We start from the raw sequence: 22343 nt of genomic DNA on the forward strand, positions 1-22343 counted from the left end.
GGTCACCTGAACACAGGCCTCGAATTATTATTATGCGATAATAAAATGCCTTTCTCTAACCTGGTGTTTCTCAAACTTTACAGCTCTGAAATGTGTGGTTTTCAGCCCCCCAGAACCCCGCAGCCAGCCTTGTTCCCCTGCTAAATCCAAGACTCCGCTTGGGAAGCTTCACCTCCTCCTTGGGATCACCTCCAGATTTCAGAGGCTCTTGAGTTTTTATCCCGAGCTGGGGATTTATTTATTTTGCTTGAGTGACAGCTCCTTCTTCAATCACGAGGCGCGTTTAAAGCGAAGCGTACCGCCCAAAAGCGCACCACCTCCAATAAAAAACCAGGGCATTGTGGGGTTTACGCAACCCGGCCTCGTCGTCATAGTAACCAGAGGTCCGGAGATCGTTTTTAGGCCCTAAGCTTTCGCGATACTGATGCCCGCGGAGTACTGGAAAGAGGAAGCCGAAGCCAATCTTGGTAACTTGCCCATTGCCCATTGCCATGGAACTGAGTCTGAACCGGATGGATTATCTGCAGGTACAGCGGGCGGACGCGATGCCTGTGATGGCGAATGTCGGCTGTTTTGTCGCTCTCTCCCCCGGAAGCATCGGTTTTTAAGTCTTCCTTCTCTATGCAGTTGTTATTGCAGACCATCCCTACTCGTACGTCTATGGCAGCCTTCCCGCAAAAAGCCCTGCAAAAGGGTTGACCTATTGACAGTATTGGCCGGGAGGAAGTTGTAGCCCAACCCATTTGGATGGCACCATTTTGACAATTCCTCCTTGGGAATTAGCAATTTTACCAATAATTTGCAGGAAGAGAAGTCTGCTTTTTTTTGAATAGTTTAATAAATCCAATTGGGAAAAAAGAATGTGATGAAATATGACTCTTCAACCTTTGGATATAAAAGTAATTACAACCTACACAGTTACCTTTTATCTTTTTTGTTAGTTAAACTTCCATCATTGGAGTTTTTTATTAGTAAGGAAGCGTTGAGGAAAATTTCTGAAAAGTGCTAATTTGAGACATAAAGTGATTATCTAATTTTAATTGTTTCTAAGTTTTAATTAAACAAAGGGAAACTAGTATATTGCAAAGCAAAGAAGGCATAGCTTATACCAGGGGTGTCCAAACTTGGGAACTTTAAGACTTGTGGACTTCAACTCTCAGAATTCCCCAGCCAGCCATGCTGGCTGGGGAATTCTGCGAGTTGAAGTCCACAAGTTCCCAAGTTTGGACACCCCTGGTTATACATCCAAGAATGCATCTAATCCAATATAGACTCTACTAGGGATATTATTATAAAAAATGTGCAGCTGAAAAGGTTTCTGACAAAAGGGTGGGTGGGTGGGTAAAAAATATCAAGTTAGTGGCTTTAATCAAAGCCCTGCCTTTTATCATGTATCAGTTGCACATGCACGCGCGCACACACACACGCACACACACACATTGAAACTTGGATTGCACAACTGCGCCCACCCTCCCAACTGCTTTGATCCCAGGGATACCCTGGCTTCAATCCAGTACTTTATTTGCTTGGAATATAGATGTCTTGACACAAACCTCATGTATTGAACAAGTACGTTTAATTTCTTATTTTCAGAATCTGGGTCCACAGAGGAATACCAGGAATACAGAAAAACATGGGGTTTTGTATCCCTGTTTATCACTGGGGCTATCTGAGCTGCAGAAGTCTAGATGACCACTAATAAGATTTCCTCTTTCTTGCCATCTCCTGGGTGTCCATATTTCTGCAACTCAGATCTGGTAACCCTAGTATCATCATAAAACTATTAACAGACTTCTTAAAATGGACCTTATGTAAAAGATTCAATGCGACTTCATATTTCAGTATTTCTATACTTTATTCTTAGGTTCTGTTTTTAGCCTGTTTCCTGTTCCTTGAGTAGCATTCCTTCACTTAAGTCCAGTTCACAATTGAGGGTATGGCCCTCTTGCATCTGCAACTCCTCAAGGAACAGCTGATAGCTGTGACTAACTCAAGTGTGCTAATGGTGACCATTGCTGAAATAGGAGGCTCTGCTTGTGGTCACTCATCCCTTAGTCACCTCACAATTGGGACTACTGCAAGTGCGTATTACGAGGGGTGGCCTTTGAAGACCACCTAGAAAATGGGTGTCAAACATGCGGCGTCACGTGGCCATCATGTGACTTTTGCTACCTTTTTCCCCTTTGCGGAGCTGGGGTGGGCATGGCCTGCACATGACACATCCAGCTCGTGGGGTGCCAGTTTGACACCTCTGAACTAGAGGCTGCAATTGGTGCAAAATGTAACAGAATGAGTAGTTTATAAGGGAACCTCAGTAAGTCCATTTAACATCCCTATGTGAGTGCACATGCTTTCAGTGGGATTCCATTCAAGGTGTTTGTAAAGCTCTTTAGCACATAGTATCTTATGTGCTAAAGAGCTTTACAAACACCTTGAATGGAATCCCACTGGTTTATTTGCTGTATCCAATGTGTTCCAGTAGAATGTGTTCCACTCTTCAGTTCTCTTCCTTGAAACAATGTTGTCTGTCAAGACCTAGAAAGCATATTGTTTTGGATGTGGTGTCTGATTTGTGGCATGATCTTCCTTAAAATTTGGCTGGCTTTTTTATTCTTTTTTGTTAGGGTGTTTCAGTTTTTTTTAATGGTTATATGCAGTTAATGCACTAAAGAAAGCTAGCTATGGTTGCTACTTGCTCTTTGATCAAGCGGATCCAAAGATGTGTGCCTAATTGCCATTAGGTTCCACTGTCTTCAGGGAGGCTTGCTCTTAAATGAGTATGCTCAAATCATTTTGAACTCACTTTAAAGATTTAGAAGAGTTTTGAGTTTGTAATATATCCAAGATAAAATATTTTGAGACTGGATATTTTGAAATTAAAATAGGTAAAGAGAGAGCCAGTTTGGTGTAATGGTTAAGGCATCAAGCTAAAAACTGGGCTACCTTGAGTTCTAAACCTACCTTAGGCACAAAGTCACTTGGACGACATTGGCCCAATCACCTTTTCTCAGACTTGGGAAGGAGGCAATGACTTCCTTGCTGAGAAAACTGCAGGGACTCGCCCAGTCAGCTGACGAAAATCAGACACAACTGAGTGGAAGAAAAAATTGTCTATTTACAATTGAATCATAATCTCTTACTCATAGTACCCTCAATTTAGGACCACAATTGGGAGCAGAATTTCTGTTGCTAAATAAGGGAATTGTTGAATGAGTTTTCCTCATTTTATGACCTTTCTTGCCTTAGTTATGTATATCACTGCAGTTGTTGAGTTAGTAACACAGTTGTTAAGTGAATCTGGCTTTCTCATTTATTTATTTTACTATTTATTTATTTATTTATTTATTTTATTAGACTTATAAGCCGCTCCCTCTCCTCGAAGGGACTCGGGGCGGCGTACAATAAAAAATACATATCACATGTTGCACGGAGGAGGTATAAAAAACTCACAACATCAATTATTACAATTCATAAAATAACACAATAATAATAGAGTTAAAAAACATTAAAATACCCTAAAATTTAAAATTGCCAGGGAGATTAGAGGATGGAGCTATAGTTGAGCCAGGCCGGCTAGTTGGAACAGGTGGGTCTTGAGTTTCTTGCGGAAGGAGCGGAGATCAGTAGTAGTCCTAATGTCGGGGGGAGGTCATTCCAGAGGGCTGGGCCCATCACAGAGAAGGCCCTGCTCCTGGGCGCCGCCCTCTGGCACTGCTTAGTGGACGGCACCCGGAGGAGTCCCTCTCTGTGAGAGCGAATTGGTCGCAGGGATGTATGGGGCAGGATGCAATCCCGCAAGTAACTAGGTCCTGTGCCATGGAGCGCTTTAAAGATGGTGATCAACACCTTGAAACGCACCCGGTAGACCACAGGGAGCCAGTGCAGCTCGCGCAGGAGAGGTGTTATATGGGAGTATCTCGTACTCCCCATAATTGCCCGCGCGGCCGCATTCTGGACCAGCTGTAGTCTTCGGGTGCATCTCAAGGGGAGCCCCATGTAGAGATCGTTGCAGTAGTCCAGACGGGACGTCACCAGCGCATGAGTGACTGTGCGAAGGGCGTCCCGGTCCAATAGGGGGCGCAATTGGCGCACCAGGCGAACCTGGTGGAACGCCCCCCTCGCCACGGCTGCCACATGGTCGTCCATAGAAAGCCGGGCGTCTAGGAGGACGCCCAAATTGCGCGCCCGCTCCACGGGGGTCAGTTGCTCGCCCCCAATGGCCAGCGATGGAATCCACTGGTTGAACCGGGGGGCCGGTAGCCACAGCCACTCCGTCTTGGAGGGGTTGAGCTTAAGTCTGTTGCCTCCCATCCAGACCCGTATGGCTTCCAAGCACCGGGACATCATTTTGACGGCCTCGTTGGGGTGGTTCGGGGTGGAGATGTACAGCTGCGTATCGTCAGCGTACAGATGGTATCCCACCCCAAAACCACGAATGATCTCACCCAGCGGCTTCATATATGTGTTGAACAGGAGAGGCCCCCCTAGCCCACTGAGGGGGACCCATTCCCTCCGGATTTGAGCGATTTTATCCTGCAGATATTCCCCAAATTCCTGCTTGTCAGAAGTTCGCAAATTCCTGCTTGTCAGAAGTTCGCAAATGTGATCACATGACCTTGGGGCATTGCAATTGCCATAAATATATGCCAGTGGCAAGTGTCCAAATTTTGATCATGTAACCACAAGGATTGTGCAAAGTCGTAAGTGTGAAGAGGGTCATAAGTCACTTTTTTCAGTGCCATCGTAACTCAGACTGTCACTAAATGAATGGTTTTAAGTTGAGGACTGCCTGTATACATATAAAAAGAAAGCAAAACCATATACATGTGTACTCAATTATATGTTGGAAAGCCAATATCATGTATGCATTTTAATAATTAAATATTTTTTTTCTCCATAACTATAGTGCATTGACATTTTGATAAATGAAAATTGGTTTTAAAATGGATGAGTCAAATATAAATACTAACATTTTTATTTGCAACTAGGTGGGTGTAACATCTCAGAAAACCATGAAATTGCTCCCTGCATCAGGACGCAAAGCTACACAGAAGGTATTTATTTCTTTAATTCATATTCAATATTTTGTTCAGGCGCTCAAGGCTATATAGAAATGTACTTATTAAAATAATTGTATGTGATAAAGATCAGACCTAAAAATTGTACTTTTTTCTTAAAAAGAAAAATAGTATAGAAAAAATATTTATACCTACTTATAGTAGTGTGTACTATCCTAAAATACAAATAATGATTTTGTGATTTAATCTCTTGTTGTTTATGCTTAAAACTCTTAAGCTTACCTCTTAATTTTCCTATATTTTTTCACATATAATTTGGCAGCTTGTCATCTTATTTTTACAACATAATAAATATTCATTTTTTCTTATATATCCTTTGACAAAAGGATTGTAAATGCACAATTTGAATAATTTAATTTCAGTCCATTATTTTCCTGATGTTTCTTCTACGATATCCATCCCAACTATACACTATTCCTCTAGTTTCTACATAAATTATTTGTCCTTTTCCCCCAATCTGCATGGCCTTAGTGTGGCTTTCCTTTATTATCCCTTATGTACAATTATAACCCTTCTGCCCATGAGTTTAATTCTTCCAGGTTTAGTATATGAAATTGGCTATTTGCTGGAATTCCCTCCTTGAATATTTGCCTGTGATATTTTATATTTACGCCCATTTCATTCAAATTATTTCTCAAAAAAATTTTTTTTCGCAAGAGAGACATTTTGAAGTATCATGCAGCATTTTAAGAGGAAGAATTAAATAGAAGAGAGAAAAAATCTAGATCCGTGTATAATTATACATCCAACAAAAAGGACTGGTTTTCCTTTCTACTCTTAAAACAACAATATATACATATCCTCTTATTTTACTTTAAAGGTTGTTACTGGAGACCACGATGGTGTTATTACCTGCTTTGGAATAAAAAAAGGAGAAGCTATCGTAAGTTTATTTATTGATTTATATAGATGAACACTTAAATTAACAAAATAAAGTTACTTATTGTTGTAAAATGTCAAGTAATTATAAAGATAACCATTTTGAAGGATCACATTTTCAAATGCACCATGGCAGTAGAAATAAAAACGTATATTTTCGGTGATTCAAATCCTATGAACCTTTATTTTGTAATGATGCAGAATATTTATTGCTTAAATGCTTTATTTTTTGTATTTTAGCCAGTATTCAAGACTTTGCCAGGAGAAAAGATTGCAAGACTAGAACTGGGAGGTGCTCTTAATACTCTTCAGGAGAAAATTTTTGTGGCTGCTGGTTCCGAGGTTCGAGGTTTCACAAAAAAAGGGAAACAGTTTCTTTCATTTAACACCAACCTCACTGAAAACATCAAAGCTATGTGTGTATATTAAATATTGACTTAACGGTGCTTAGTTACTTACTATATTTAACTTAAAAATGACTGAAACTCACATATAGACAAAAAGAAAATCCATATAATTAAACCATCATGCTGCAAACTTCACTTGCATATTATAAAGAACCCTCTTTCTTTGTCACTCACAAGAGGAACATTTTAAAAAGATTTCTAAACTGCAGGAGGGATTAACCATGAGCAGGATCTTCTGATTCCAAAATAGTTGCAAATGGCTACATATACCTGTGAAAAAACGTTCCTAACTATAGATGTCACCTGCTGAATATCTAGGCGAACTCTCAAATTACAGACCATGTCTAAGAGGGGAAGTAAAACTCAATTTTGACAGACTTTCAAGTTAGGTCAAATCAGGAAACAGATTGCACAAGTTGTCCGTGTTTTATTGATAGACTATAGCAGGGGTGTCAAACTTGTGGCCCAGATACATCACTTGCTGGCCACGTCCACCCTGTTTAGCGAAGGGGAAAGTCGTGATACGTCTCATGATGACAATGTAACGACACAAGTTTGACACCCCTGGGCTATAGTAACAGAATATTGAAAGTTTGATTGTGTTTTCCCTTCTCTCTCTTTCGTATCTCAATAAATCTGAGCTTCTTTCTAACACTTGCTATTTCCAAGGCTAATTTTTGTAACCATTTCTTTCTAAATTCATCCCTTTAGCTTCTATTTAATAGACAAACATTGTATTTTAGCATAAGTAGAATATATTTCTTATTTTTAGTCCTCCACTGTAATCACAACTGCATTGCAAAAGTACTTGCGCCATATTTAGTAGTATTTAGAGAATTATAAAAATTTAAAAACAAAATTTTTCAGAGGAAAAAATAAATTTCTTATTGGATTGTTATGTTGATTTCAAGTGTATGAATACTTAATAAATTATATTTTGAAAGTTTTAATTATAATGCTGTTATTATTTAGGTATATATCTGGATCAGATCTCTTTCTTGGTGCAAGCTATATTTATAACCATTACTGTGACTGTAAAGATCAGCACTATTATCTATCGGGGGATAAAATCAACGATGTACTCTGTCTTCCACCAGATAAACTGTCTTGCATTATACCAGTATTAGCATGCCAAGATAGAGTTCTTAGAGTTTTGCAGGTAAACCTTTTTTATTTGTTGCCATTATTGAAGCCTGATTTATTAGTACTAACCATTATTTATTACAATTATAAGATAAGTTAGTACAATGAAACAGAAGATTGTTCATCTGTTCATACCAATAATTGTATACAATCATTTGCAAGGAAATTTTATCTGCTTGCAGCAATTCTGGTTAAGTTGAATAAAGGCTAATGTATACATGGATGGATTATTATATATTTGGGGTAATTTTACAGTGCTCTGTAAGTTGGAAGGATAGGGATGAGTGTTAGGAGCAGGAAGTTTAATGCTAATTCTTTGTCTACAGGGATTGGTAGAAAGTACTAAATTATTTTTGAGAAGAAGAAAGATTTCCTGATTCTGGAAATTCTATTTCCAGAATTTTGGAATTCATTCTTTTTGAAGGAGTGAAACTTCAAAAAAGCTTAACTGAGCTGCAGCCACTTAATTATATATTCTGGAACAGCTCAGAAATCATTTGTTCTTTGATTGGGTCTGCAGTCTAGTTTGGAATCAATGTATGTGTTCGGATGAATTAGGCTCCAGTTTTTGATAATTTGATAATTTAGATAGTTCATTGATTGAATAGTCTTACAATATTATTAAAAAAATAAAGGTACAATACAAAGTCTATTTCCAGAAAATTAATAGGCAAAAAATACAGTAGTAAAATACATATTTGCTAAATACGAAGAACCAACATTCAAATAAATGTACTGCCTTTCCACGATATTCTGATATATTCAGAATAATGGATTCTTAGATAAACTGCCTTATCTATCAACTTAGCAGTTTTGCTAGTAATGTATACGTCAGAGCCCAGGAGGAAATAGGACAGTCTGAAATTCAGGTCCTGGTATATTGTTCTTCAAATAGGGATTTTAAATCTCTAAGTTTAAAAGGGGCATGCAATTGACAGTCAGGGCTCCAGTTTTCATTCCATCCAAAAAACAGGAATGCAGTATTGAAATTTTTAAAAATCTTTATATCTCTTCTAAATTAAAAGTAAATGTTAGGGATTACAAGTAACAGTATCTCCATTTCATTTTTTTTTTGAGGGTTCAGAATTATTGTATGAAATGGAAGTCCCAGGCCCACCTACTGTTCTGGCCTTGAACAATGGAAATGGTGGTAAGTAGAATATTTAGAAGTCTTTTAAAATGTTATTAAAATGTTGAATCTTATTTTAATAATTTATTATTTTAATAATTCCACATACTATCATAGGTATTTTCTAGAACATAGAATTATTCTGATCCAGTTTATATAAAGTGATGGAAATGAAGCAGTGGTTTTTTTAATTTACTAAAACTGAAATTAAAAAATAAATAAATCTTGGAACCCACTGAATAGAGAGTAGAATTCTACTCTATAATTATTCTAATAATAGTTTTAATTTATATTTCTAGGTGACACTGGTGAAGATGTTTTGTTTGGGACATCCGATGGCAAAATTGGCTTGGTACAGATTACTGGTGTTTCCCCAATAGAAAAGTGGAAAATTGGAAATGAGAAAAAAAGAGGTGGTAAGTATTCTGTGATGTTTTCCTAAGTGTTCTGTAACAGTTTTAGTACAATTTGGTTAAAAATGTATTATTTAAAATTAGGAATAAAAACAGTAAATACTGTATATAAGATTATATCCTTTTTCATTACTATTTTTGTAAAACTTTCTATCAAATTGGTCTGAAACTTAAGCCTTATCTGTACCTAATATAACTTATTATGATAACAGATATAAATAACTATTTTCTATGAAATTGATGTTTAAAGATTATATAACTGTGGTACTTATTCTATTTATAACTTGATTAAAATATAACTCCTGTGGGGAATTTATTTCATTCCAGAGCCAGGTAGGTAGATAGATAGATGATAGATAGATGATAGATAGATAGATAGATAGATAGATAGATAGATAGATAGATAGATAGATGATAGATAGATAGATAGATAGATGATAGATAGATAGATAGATAGATAGATAGATAGATAGATAGATAGATAGATAGATGATAGATAGATATACCTTTTTAAAATGCTGGTTAAGTGTAATAGATGAAATTATAAATGTTTGATATAGATACCTGTTTATTCTTTTTGTCAGGCATCTTATGTATGGATAGTTTTGACATTTTGGGAGATGGGGTTAAAGAATTGCTCATTGGTAGAGATGATGGAATATTAGAGATCTATAAATTTGAAACTGAAAAGAGCCCTGTTTTTAAATATGAATATGTAAGTATATTGTGTAAATCTATTGTTTCAATTACAGTAAAATAATGTATTATCATGTTTATTTTCCTAAATAGTTCTCTCTCCCTCCCCCATCCCTCTAAATAAATAAATAAACACATAAATAAATCAGAAAAAGATGACCTATGGTATTTAGTTTTAGCAAGGTGGCTGCTTTATCTGTATTTAGAAGAATAAAAATGGATCAAGGCAAAGCCCACCTTAGCCCTGCATTTTGTTTCCCATAATAGTCAACTAGCACCCTCTTGAGTGTGTTTACAAATTGTGTTGGTCATGTCCTCCTTCAGCTGCCTTTTTTTTTCTTTTCTCAAAAATCCTAGATGTTTAAAAAACCCAGTCTTTTTGACTGCCTACTTCTGCACCTTTTAGGACTCTGTTACACGTAGTCCTCCACTTACAACAGTTCATATAATGATTGTTCAAAGATACAACAACATTGAAAAAAGTAACTTATGTCCATTTTTCATACTTACAGCCATTGCAGCATCTCTGTGGTCATATGATCAAAATTCAGATGCTTAGCAACTGACTCATACTTATGGCGCTTGCATGTCCTGGAGTCCTGTGATCACCTTTTCTGATCTTTTAATAAGCAAAATCAACAGGGAAGCCATTGACACTTAAAACTGTGTTACTAACTTAACGCCTACACTAGTTCACTTAAGAACAGTAGCAAGCAAGGTTGCAAAATGGGGCACAACTCACTTAACAAATGTCTCATTTAGCAACAGAAATTTGGGGCTGAATTGTCATGTCACACGACATATCATGACTCCTCCCCATCGCTAAACCGGGATGGGTGTGGCCAGCACTTGACATATCTGGTCCACAGGCCATGCGTTTGAAATCCCTGATCTACAGGCAGAAATGCCATAGACTTAATAAAAGAGAAATGTAAAGAAAGAATATATAATGAAGAGAATGTAACAAAAAGCAAATAATACCTATTTTATGCAATCCTTTTCAAATGTGAGAGTTAGGGATTAAAATAATGTTTTCAATTTTATTCAATTATCCTCCATTTTTGTAAGTATTTTATAAGTAATTACAAGTGTTTTGCCTTAGGTAGACTTTCTTGCTATCTGCTTTTTCAACTTTTTTAAAATCTGTGAGTTTTTCAGAATTATTTTGTAAGATTTTAAACAACATGGAAAAGTAAATATATGTTCTTATTTGTTGTTTTAGGCCTTGTCAGAGAGTGTCACATCCATCCAAGGTGGCTGTGTTGGAAAAGAGGGCTATGATGAGATTGTAACGTCAACATTTTCAGGTTAATTTTACTTCTACTTTCAGAGCTTTAAAGTTTTAACAATTTAACAAGAATAAAATAAAATGTATTTAAATATTTTTAATATTTTAAAAAAACTAGTTGTTACATATATTGCCTAACTCTTTTTTGGGCACCTATTCAGCAAGTTCATTGTAAATTCATTTTGGCTGTGTTTAGACTAGATTCTTTGTTTGGGAATTTTTCTTTCACTCTATAACTCCTATAGTTGAGAAATATTTTTAGGTCTCCCTGCATTTACTACAGATGTGAGATATCCCCACAAGTCCTTAAAAATATTTCAATCTGACTACTGTGAAGGCCATTTCAAAATCTTGTTTTTCTTTTCTCCATTGTTTTGCCAGCATATTAGGTCGCTATTTTGCTTAAATGTCTAACCTCTCTTCAGCTTCAATTTCTTTAGGACATGTGGACTTTCCAAAACATGTTTGCCATCTTCAAATGTGTTATGTAGTTTGTGGCTAAAAAGTTCAATCTTTACATATTTCATCAGTCCAGAACATTTTGTTCCCATAGTTTCAGTCTTACAAAAGTTTTCTTTTGCACACTTTAGATGACTTTCATAGAAATCATAGAAAAAATGTATTCTGGCAATTTTGCCATGCAGATCATTGTTATACCGTATAAACAACACTATATGATGGACCTTTTCTGAAAGCTGTTTTCAGTAATGTGAGAGTTCTGTTTGTAGAGCATTTCGGGAGCAGTTCTAGCAGACATTTTCTTCATCTTCCAGTCATGAATTTCTACAGTTCCATGTAACTTCCAATTCTTACCAATGCTGCTTATTCGGCATATAGACTTGTAGTGATCCGGGCAGCAAATAATTTAATAAATAAATAAAATAAAAAACTGCTAGCTGGCAAAATATAGACAGCAGTTTGAGTAGAAATACCTAAAAGTTTGCATAATAGGAATAAGAAATCTAAACATATATTCATCTTTTAGGATGGGTATCTGGATTAACTACCGAACCTATTCACGGAGAATGTGGATTCGATGAATTGAAGATGACTCATGAAATGCAGAATAAAATGTCGTCCTTAAGGTAATGCAACAATTTTGTGAAACTGCAAAAAATGATACTGAGGCAATAATTTTGCCTAATGTGGCACATATTTTGAGTTGTTTTATGTCAGTGCACCCTAATTATGTACTTGCCATTTAGCTGCGTTGTAAATGGCCAGCCAAATGTTTGTTATTATTTGTTATTAAACTTTCAATAATACTTTTGCATCACTTTATTTTTTTTGTAAACTCTCCTGCAGGACACACTTTATACTTTAGATTTTATAACACACTTTATGTAGCCTTGCCCATCAACCATGGGATTTGGGAACTGGTACTGCAGGGGTTGCCATTGCTTTAATCGTGCTTTATAACTGCATTGTTTGCCAGTGGAAATTCAGATTCTAATAGCCATTTTAAGTTGAGGACTAAATAAATGGTAACTTTAATGTACTATATTTTACTACCGATTTCAATTACAGTATTGTTTTTAATGCATTTTAGTCTTTATTTTACCCCTCTTTTCTGGGTGTGTGGGACAATGATGTTTAAAACAATGAATTAAAAATAATAATTGAAATCAATAATTAGAAAACAGAATATTAAAGTCACCATTCATTTAGAATCAATACGCAATAATAGTGTTTTGGACAATTTTAAAAGATTTTTAGAGTAAGCATAGGCAGAGAACAATTCTCTCTGGCTAACACATCATAAATGATAAAGAGGGGATAAAGGAGAAACTGCCGCAGACGGTCTCTAAATTACTTGAGCAATTTTGTTGTATTCATTTTGTACAATAATAATAAAGACTATACTATATAGAATACCTACCAGCCAAGCAGATTCATTGTTATAGTTGGAATTGCTAACACTACCCAAGGATCAGATTATGGTTTAAAATAAAGCTCCTACAAGAAGTTATGAGAGGTTTTCAGTAGGCTACTGAATTTAAAAGGTTTTTTTAAATAGCACTTTTATTTGTACACATTCTTTTGAGCATTGCATATAATTCAATACTAGTCTGACCTAATATTAGGAAAATATAATTCCAGCATTTAAAAATATATATTTCCAGGACAGAATTCTGCTGCTTATAATTTTAATTTTTAATGGATTTATTTTATGGTCCATTGCAGTCAGCTAGATGTTCAGACTCGATTTGGCATTTTTGTCTACCTACCGAGTCATTTCCAAGGACCTGGGAAAGGCGGATGTGGATGTTTGATGATGTTATTATTTGTTAAATTTGTCATTTATCTCTTCATGGAGCTATTCTAGGCAACTTTATTCTAAGTGGTGCCATCTTACATTGTTTCTCCTTCTCTCTTCTCTTTCTTTCTCATGCACATAAACATGCACATGTACACATATAGTAATTTTATGTTTGCTAATTATTGTGTTGTCATAGGAATGAATTGGAACAGTTACAGATGAAAGTACTTCAAGAACGTGAAAAATACCAGCAGTCTTCTCAGTCCAGCACTGCTATTTCAGCAGTCCCAACATTTAGTATAAATGATAAATTTGCATTAAACAAAGATGATGCCAGCTACAGCCTTGTTTTAGAAGTCCAGGCAGCAATTGATATTGTCTTGTTACAGGTGAGACTCAGTTTGTAGAAACTTAGTAGGTCTTGGCAACTGGATTCTTGTTTATCTTTAAAATAGATGAATTCCTAATATTACCCATTTTTTTTAGGGTTATACTTGAGTGGAATTAGGACAGATATGTATTCTGACAAAAACTGAAATATAGAAAATCAGATTGAAATGGATAGGTTTATTCTAAATTTTATTAGTTTATCAGAGTATAAAATACAAAAGAAAATAAAAATAATGGGAACTACGGAATGGAAAAGGGGAAAAATGGGGTAGTTAGGGGAAAAAAAGGTGTTGATATCGGATTCTTTTTAGTACAGTAAAAGATTTGTACTTCAAAGTTGCAATTGATTTTTTTTCCATTATTAGCTACTTGTGAAATTGCCTCAGTGGTTTGAAAACTTTCTACACATAATTGCATCTGAAGTAGTTTGAGTAGTTTTTATAATATCCTCAGAATGTAATTGAAGTATAAAGTGGAGAGTTTTATTTAATAATAATCAAGTGCATCTCTAATCCCTGCTCCATCTTCTTAACTTCCTCTTGTGATCAAGGAGTATTTTTTATGAGTTATTTAAGAATTGCTGGCCAATCAGAGTTCATAAACATTAGAAAGTTTTAACCACCCACAGTAAAGCAAACCAAGCTATAAATTACTTTAAAATAATAAAATAAAACCACAGCTTTCTACCTTTTTGTTTCGCTAACAAAGTTTTTAAAAAATACTCCATGCTTCTTTATTTTAGCTTGCCTTCAGCAACTCTCTTGTTTAATTAAAAAAAAAGTTGTCAAAATGGCTGACATCTTCAAAGAGGAGCAACAGGCTATAGCTGAAGAGAGCCTCTTTTAATTTAATAAAGATAATAATCCCTAAAAGCATGGGATCAATATCTATTAATAATGTTTAATGTATTGAAATGTATTTGGCATAACTGAAAGAAAGCAAAGCCTGAAACAAGCTTAGGAGCAGCTCCTTTTTTAGACAAGTGATATAATTTTACTGTAGGTTTTTACAAGAATCTTAATTACTATATAAAGAGACAATTGAACTACCCATATATTCAACTGCCTTTAATTTGATACTATTTGTCACCATAGTGTGATGTTCCTATAGACCTAAAGGATGTGGATAAAAATTCAGCTGTGGTCAGTTTTACCGACTGTGAAGCTGAGGTACGTGCAATTGCTATAATTCAGTTTAATTCAATGGAGTTAACTGGATTTTGGCTTTCAAATCTACTTGAAAGTAAAGTTATTAATCAATTTGAATAAATTTTGTTTTTAATATAAATGCTTTTAAGGCACATAACGTTTGAGTTATTATTGACTTATTAAATTTCTTCTTTTTTAAAAAAAAGTGGTGTTGCTAAATGTTAAGTTATTTGATAGTTAACAAATTTCACTTTTATATTTTATATTTAGCTTATACTAAATGTTTATTTTCATACTAGACCAAATTTGAGTGTCTATTCTAGTTTCTAAATTTATTGTTCCAACTATATTTTTTTCACAGCCAAATGGTAACTTTCTCCTTGCTAGTTATCGGTGTCAAGTACATACCACCCGAATAGAACTAAAGGTAATGATTTAAACAAGATAACTGACTCTATTACAAAATTGCAAATTTCAGAGCATATTCACAAGAAAGCAGCAGTAATCTTGAAAATTATAGAAAAGCTATATTTTGTTTTAGAATTTATGTACTAATTCCTGAATTTACGTACTAATTTTCAAATATGCAATATTAATGTGGAATAAATAGATGTTATGCATAAAAATGATCTGTAAGTTGACCTTTGAAAGTTAATTAACCCTCCCTACTTTATTCAGATGGAATTAATTGTCATCTTCCAATTTTCAAATGACTAGTTCTTTTGTGGAGGCTTACTGGCTTAATATAGGTTGCTTGAATTCAGTAGTTGTTAGATCTTCTTTTTGTATAACTACCGTGTTTCCCCGAAAATAAGACAGGGTTTTATTTTCTTTTTACCCACAAAATATGGCTTGGGCCTTATTATCAGGGGAAGACTTATTGTTTTGGGGTTGCCGGGCAGCTGCTCTCTTGCGAGCGGGCTCCCAAAGAGCCAGGCACAGCCTCAGGGGCAAACAGTTGTGTTGCGCTGTCGCAGCAGCACAGCACTGCAGCCATGAAGCGACCACGCTCATGAGCAGCCACCCGGCAAACCCCCTTTCCAGCTGGGCACAGCACCATTCACTGACCTAGGGGTATCACCAAGCCGCATGAGCACCTGTTCGCCGCCGCCCAGCTCTCTCAGCTTAGCACCTTCAAAATGCCAGTGAATGGCACTCTGCACGGCTGGAGAGGGGGTTTGCACGAGTGGTTCTTCCGCTCCTGCGCCTCCCAATGGCCTGGCCCCGCTCTCCCCTAAGTTAGTGAATGGCACTATGCCCAGCTGGAAAGGGGGTTTGCCGGCTGGCTGCTTGTGAGTGTGGTCGCTTCATGGCTACTGTGCTGCTGCGACAGCGCAACACAGCCGTTTGCCCCTGAGGCTGTGTCCGGCTCTTTGGGAGCTCACTCGCAAGAGACCAGCTGCCCGGCAACCCCCCTCTTCAGCTGGGCACAGCGCTGCTCACCAACCTAGGGTATCCTGAAGGCGCCAAGCAACACGATCATCTCCCTCGCCCCTGGTTCCTGCGGCTTGGCACCTTCAGGATACCGCTAGGTTGGTGGGTGGCACTCTACCTGGCCGGAGGTGGGGGGTTGTTCAGGGGGCTTATTTGTGGTGGAGGGCTTATATTTTTGCCCACCAGAAAAATGGGGCATGGCCTTATTATCAAGACATGTCATATTTTCGGGGAAATACAGTAAATATTATCAAAAAGACAGGTTGATATCAGTTTCAATATATAGTCAGTAATTAATCAGATGAAAACTAGTTGAATGACATAATTTATTTCATTTAAAGACAGAATGTTTTAAATAATAGGCAAAGTTTAAAACTATTGCAATGGAACTTCATAAATTTACAAATTCATGAAATTCTGCATTATAATTGTATCTAAAGTTCATATAGCTTTTTCACTTTTTTAGTAAAAATATAAATTATTAAAATCTCTTTGCAAATAGTATAACATGATATGCATGCACTTGGCCAATCTAATACTGTAGTGTAACCATATTAGATCTATGTTTAATGAAAAGAAGGTCTGAGGGAGACATGATAGCAGTTTTCCAATATCTCAGGGGTTGCCACAAAGAAGAGGGAGTCAAACTATTCTCCAAAGCACCTAAGGGTAGAACAAGAAGCAATGGGTGGAAACTAATCAAGAAGAGAAACCACTTAGAACTGAGGAGAAATTTCCTGACAGTTAGAACAATTAATCAATGGAACAATTTGCCTTCAGAAGTTGTGAATGCTCCAACACTGGAAGTTTTTAAGATGTTGGATAACCATTGGTCTGAAGTGCTGTAGGGTTTCCTGCCTAAGCAGGGAGTTGGACTAGAAGACCTCCAAGGTCCTTTCCAACTCTGTTATTCTATTCTATTCTATTCTATTCTATTCTATTCTATTCTATTCTATTCTGTATCAGTATAGTTTCAGGCGTTTTTTTAATCAAAGGCACAATATCTAAAAAATATGCAAGGAATTTTTCACATATTAATTTAATATAGCAGTTGAAACTCTCTAAACAGGACAGGGTAATGTTTAAGCAATATTTAGTGAAATCTTAAATTAGGATTAATTTAATTTCCAATGAATTCATTGAGACTTCTAATTTCTAAATAGACAGAATAGCACTGCAGCTGGCGTTTCTACTGAATTGCTATCCTTGGTTACAAGTTTTAAAATATAATGAATATCACCAAATAACATTATAGGAAAACTCTAAATATTTTAGACTGATTTCTTATATAGAAGTAGAAGTTTTGTATATTAATCTAAATTCAGATACATTTATACTCTTGTGTTCCTTGAACAGATTCTATCAATTGAAGGTCGCTATGGAACTCTGCAAGTGTATGTCATTCCAAGAGTTCAACCCAAAACTTGTCAAGTGCGGCAGTATCAGATTAAGCCTTTGTCACTTCATCAGAGAACACATTGTCTTGACCATGATAGGTATTGTTTTAGTTCTTGGACATTGAATCTAAATTGCAAGTTAGTTTGAATAACGGTATTGAAGTGAAGACTTTTGAAAGATGTTATAATTTCAAATCTTTACTAAAAAATGTATTGATTTTAATTTTAAGTTATTCTGCATAAATGTGCTTAGCCTCCAAATGTGAAAATTACAGGCACTATCTTTATGTCATTCTGGCACTGAAAGCAATTTTCTGAGCAAATGACTTGAATGACTTCTTACATCTATATCCTTGTGAATGAAGCAGACTGTCTTCTAATGGTTTTAAAGATCTTAATCTGTATTTGTTTTCTTTTCTTTTATCCAGACCCATGAATACACTGACTCTCAAAGGACAGTTCAGTTTTGCTGAGGTTCATTCCTGGATTGTATTTTGCTTGCCTGAAGTTCCTGAAAAGACCCCAATGGGGGACAGTGTCAGCTTCTACTTTCAGAACACTTTTTTGGATACTCAGCTTGAATGTACTTACAGGTAAAATGAAACAACTGTTGAAAAAAGTATGCTTCAGTCCTAAACAGATGAATTAAAACTGATGTTTAATCAAACTTCTTTGAAGAGTTATAACATTTTGAAATTAATTAAAACTTCTCATTAGGAAATATTTAATTTAGGGATCAAAGTACTTAATTAATGTTGGTCAACTCATAAAAATATTTTAAAGTATTAGTTTGCTGTTTAGAATTACAATAATTATCCAAGAATTTTTATTTTAAATGTGTTATATTGTTTGTTTAGGAAAGGTGAGGGTTATTTCAAATCTGACAATATATCCACAATATCCATTCTCAAGGATGTACTCTCTAAAGAAGCCACTAAAAGGAAAATTAACCTCAATATATCATGTGGTAAGGATTATTTTTTACATTTTATGATTTCATTCTGTACATAAAATATATACCAGTAGCTATTGAGTTTTTTCTTGTTGGGTCTTCTTTTAGATATGGATGAAGCATCTGTGAATCATACTTTAAACCTTATTCATCCAAAATTAGAGTACCAGTTGATGTTGGCTAAAAAAGTTGAACTAATAGATGCTTTAAAAGTAAGTCTTCAGTAGATTAGTTGATAGTTTTGCTTGCTTGTTTTGTAATCTTTTTTGTTGTATTACATGTTCATTAATTGTTTTCAAAATTATAGGAATTATATATTTAATAAATTTATATGCCATCCAAAAGCTTTGGACAATTTATAAAAATTATAATCAGATAATAGACTAAACTTTATTGTTGATAAGGTATACTTTGATAATTCCTTAAACTTGAAAATCAAATGTTCAGTTCCAGCATCAGTTTGTCTCAGCATAGGTATTCTCCTGGGGGAAAACTATTAATATGCAACTATTCATGGTATCTGAGAATTCAAAAAATTAGAATTCAGTAATTCAGTTACAATAAGTAATAGAATATGTGTTTTTATATACAGAAAATTCCAAGTTGTCCTTGCAATTACAATTATAGGAGAAGCTATTTTTACCTGGAGAACTGCTTCAAATCAGAACAGACAATATTGTGGTCGGTGGGCAAACATTCAGAATTAATACTATATATTCCAGTTTCAAATATTACTGCCATAGTTGTGTTCTGACTAGTAACTAGCAAAATATAATCATTAGCAAAGAATAATATTGAGTTACAAGTGGAAAAGTATTTGCAATTGAAAAAGACTCCAGAACCTCTTCACCAGTAATCAGCACTCAGATTAGTTAATCTAATCAGACTTTAGATTAATTTCTAGGTTAGCACGAACAAACAATCAAGTAAGCTTGATTGTTTGATTATAAATACATTGTAATATTTTAATCCATTCATCTCCTTCTTGTGCTATTAAATATATTTTACAGCTCTTCTATTTGTTTACTTGCAGTCTTCTGAGAATATTTTGGCTATTGAGAAGATTAGAAGTATTTTAAATATACATATATCCCAGAATGCTGTGTTTCTAATGGAAGCCTTGCAAACTATATAAACATAGTTTAAAAGTTTATATGAAATAAATTTATATGTGGATCAAACACTTTGGTAAACAGTAAGGTGTCATTGCTGGAAAAAAAAACTTTTTTCAAATGTGTTTTCCTGGGATTATAGCTGGGACTGCAGCTATAAAGAGCAGATTACAGATACTGGTTACAGCCGTTATAAGGAATTGCTATCTTCTATAGTGCATCTACAGAGTGTCGACTCTATTGATTCTGAAATACTGCACAACAGTAGCATAATTAAATAACAGCTTACGTCTCTCTTTTGACTTTTAAAAAATAGGGGAACCATCAGGTTATAGTCTTAGAAAATTGTGAACTGATTAAACAACAGCAATAGCACTTAGACTTATATACCGCTTCACAGTGCTTTACATCCCTAAGTAGTTTACAGAGTCAGCATATTGTCCCTAACAATCTGGATCCTCATTTCATTGACCTCGGAAGGATGGAAGGTTGTCAACCTTGAGCCAGAGACTCGAAATGCTGAACTATTGGTAGTTATCTACAATCTATATATATTAATATATATTATCTATAATGCATTTATAGGGATTCTTAATTGCATCCATATGTGTATAACCTTCCAGCTAGTGCATATTTTAGTTAAACTTCTTTAATTGTCTTAATATTTTATTATTATCTGATTAAGGAATTGCAGGCTCATGAAGGTAACATGGATTTCCTGATTCCAGAGTACCGCAATATTTTGGAAGAGTCAGATCAGCTACTTATAGAACACAAGAAACAGCCGACATCTCTTGAAAGACTTTATGGTTGGCTGATTAACTTTTTTCTACTATTACTTCTTGTTCTAGCAGTGATGGCCTCTGGGAAAACAAATGTGTCATTCTTGTTGAATATTTGTTTCCCTTTGATGAAAGATGTTTTAGCCTTTAAAAATGAAAAGCACACAATGCAATGCTTTATGTTAAAGGCAAGGATGGAAATAGTTAAGTAGTGGATATTATATATAGAAGTGTTTTATATTTAGTATAAAATTATATGTAATAATTTATTGTATTAAACATTACCATAAATACTTGTTTGAAATATTCCAGACCCTAGGGATCACTGCTTGTTTCTATGCTTGGAACAGGTCTTCCTAGTGTCTTTGGACATATTCAATACTGCAAGTAGAAGATACATATGTACTGAGCTGGTTATATATTTAATATAAATATACATGAAAACTGACTATACATTAAAACACAGAAATGTGAAAATATTGGGTAGAATGCACAATATGTTGAAGAAAATGAAAAATCTACCACTGATTTCTTTCATTCTATTTCTTTTGTTAAGATTTCTGATCTACAACTATATTTCATTCAAATTATTCCACGTTACCTATATTTTATAGATCATCCTTAAAATAATACCTCTCATGGATTCTGTTCTTTATTAAACATTTTCAGTAGTACATGAAATTGTTCTTTTCTAATTTTGATCAATTAATGTTTTGCATATTTTATTTTTCAGGTATGATTACTGATTTGTTCATTGACAAATTTAAGTTCAAAGGTACAAATGTGAAAACCAAAGTTCCTCTCCTCCTGGAAATTTTAGGAAGCTATGATCAAAATACATTACTTACATTTTTTGATAGTGCTACCTGAACTACAAGAACTGAAAAAGCAATGAGATTTATTTAAGAAGATACCAAGATGCAAATGAAGAAAACTGGTGTTTCATTTATATAGTTTATATATATTACAGTGCTTTTTTTTCTAATGAATTGTTGTGTTGTGTTCTGTGATACCATGTATGAGGGAGGAAGGGAGAGATAATACCTCTCATGGAGTGGGGTGCTTGTGGGGTGCCCCAGGGGTCGGTTCTCTCACCCCTCCTGTTCAACATATACATGAAACCGCTGGGCGAGATCATCCGTGGTTTGCGGATATGCTGATGATACCCAACTTTTCATCTCTACCCCAAACTACCCAAATGATGCCCTCGACGTGATGTCCTGATGCCTGGAGGCTGTGCGGATCTGGATGGGGAGGAACAGACTCAAGCTCAATCCCTCCAAGACTGAGTGGCTGTGGTTCCCGGCATCCCGATTTGTACATCTTGTTCCATCTTTGATGATAGGGGGAAAAATTTTAGCCCCCTCAGAGAAGGCTCGCAATCTGGGAGTCCTCCTGGATACGCGGCTTAGTTTAGAAGAACACCTGACGGCCGTGACCAAGGGGGCCTTTTACCAGGTTCGCCTGGTACGCCAGTTGCGCCCCTTCTTGGATCGGGATGCTCTGTGCACAGTCACTCATGCCCTCGTCCTTTCTCGCCTGGACTACTGCAATGCTCTCTACATGGGGCTGCCCTTGAAGAGCACCCGGAGGCTTCAGCTGGTCCAGAATGCGGCCACGTGGGTTGTCATGGGGGTACCTAGGTGCTCCCATGTCACACCCCTTTTAGGCGGCCTGCACTGGTTGCCGGTTGTTTTCCGGGTGCGATTCAAGGTATTAATTATGACCTTTAAAGCGCTCCATGGCTTAGGCCCAGGGTACCTGCGAGACCACCTACTGCCACCAGTAGCATCCCACCGTCCAGTACGATCCCACAGAGTTGGCCTCCTCAGGGT

The 22343-nt window shown here is 35.8% G+C and overlaps 1 protein-coding gene across 1 annotated transcript; it reads left to right on the forward strand.

Moving 5' to 3' along the window:
* The first annotated feature begins 332 nt into the window (after positions 1-332).
* BBS7 (Bardet-Biedl syndrome 7) lies at positions 333-21493 on the forward strand. The gene is made up of 19 exons (XM_081960330.1): positions 333-527; positions 4989-5054; positions 5899-5961; positions 6198-6373; positions 7337-7523; positions 8585-8657; positions 8936-9052; positions 9634-9764; positions 10968-11052; positions 12019-12118; positions 13490-13682; positions 14778-14852; positions 15193-15258; positions 17622-17761; positions 18091-18255; positions 18520-18629; positions 18723-18826; positions 20412-20535; positions 21242-21493. The coding sequence occupies exons 1-19, from the start codon at positions 492-494 to the stop codon at positions 21376-21378; spliced, it is 2148 nt and encodes a 715-aa protein (XP_081816456.1). The 5' UTR covers positions 333-491; the 3' UTR covers positions 21379-21493.
* Positions 21494-22343: the final 850 nt, after the last annotated feature.

This window comes from Natrix helvetica, assembly GCF_964273705.1.
Source record: "Natrix helvetica genome assembly, chromosome: 7".
Lineage (NCBI taxonomy): Eukaryota > Metazoa > Chordata > Lepidosauria > Squamata > Natricidae > Natrix > Natrix helvetica.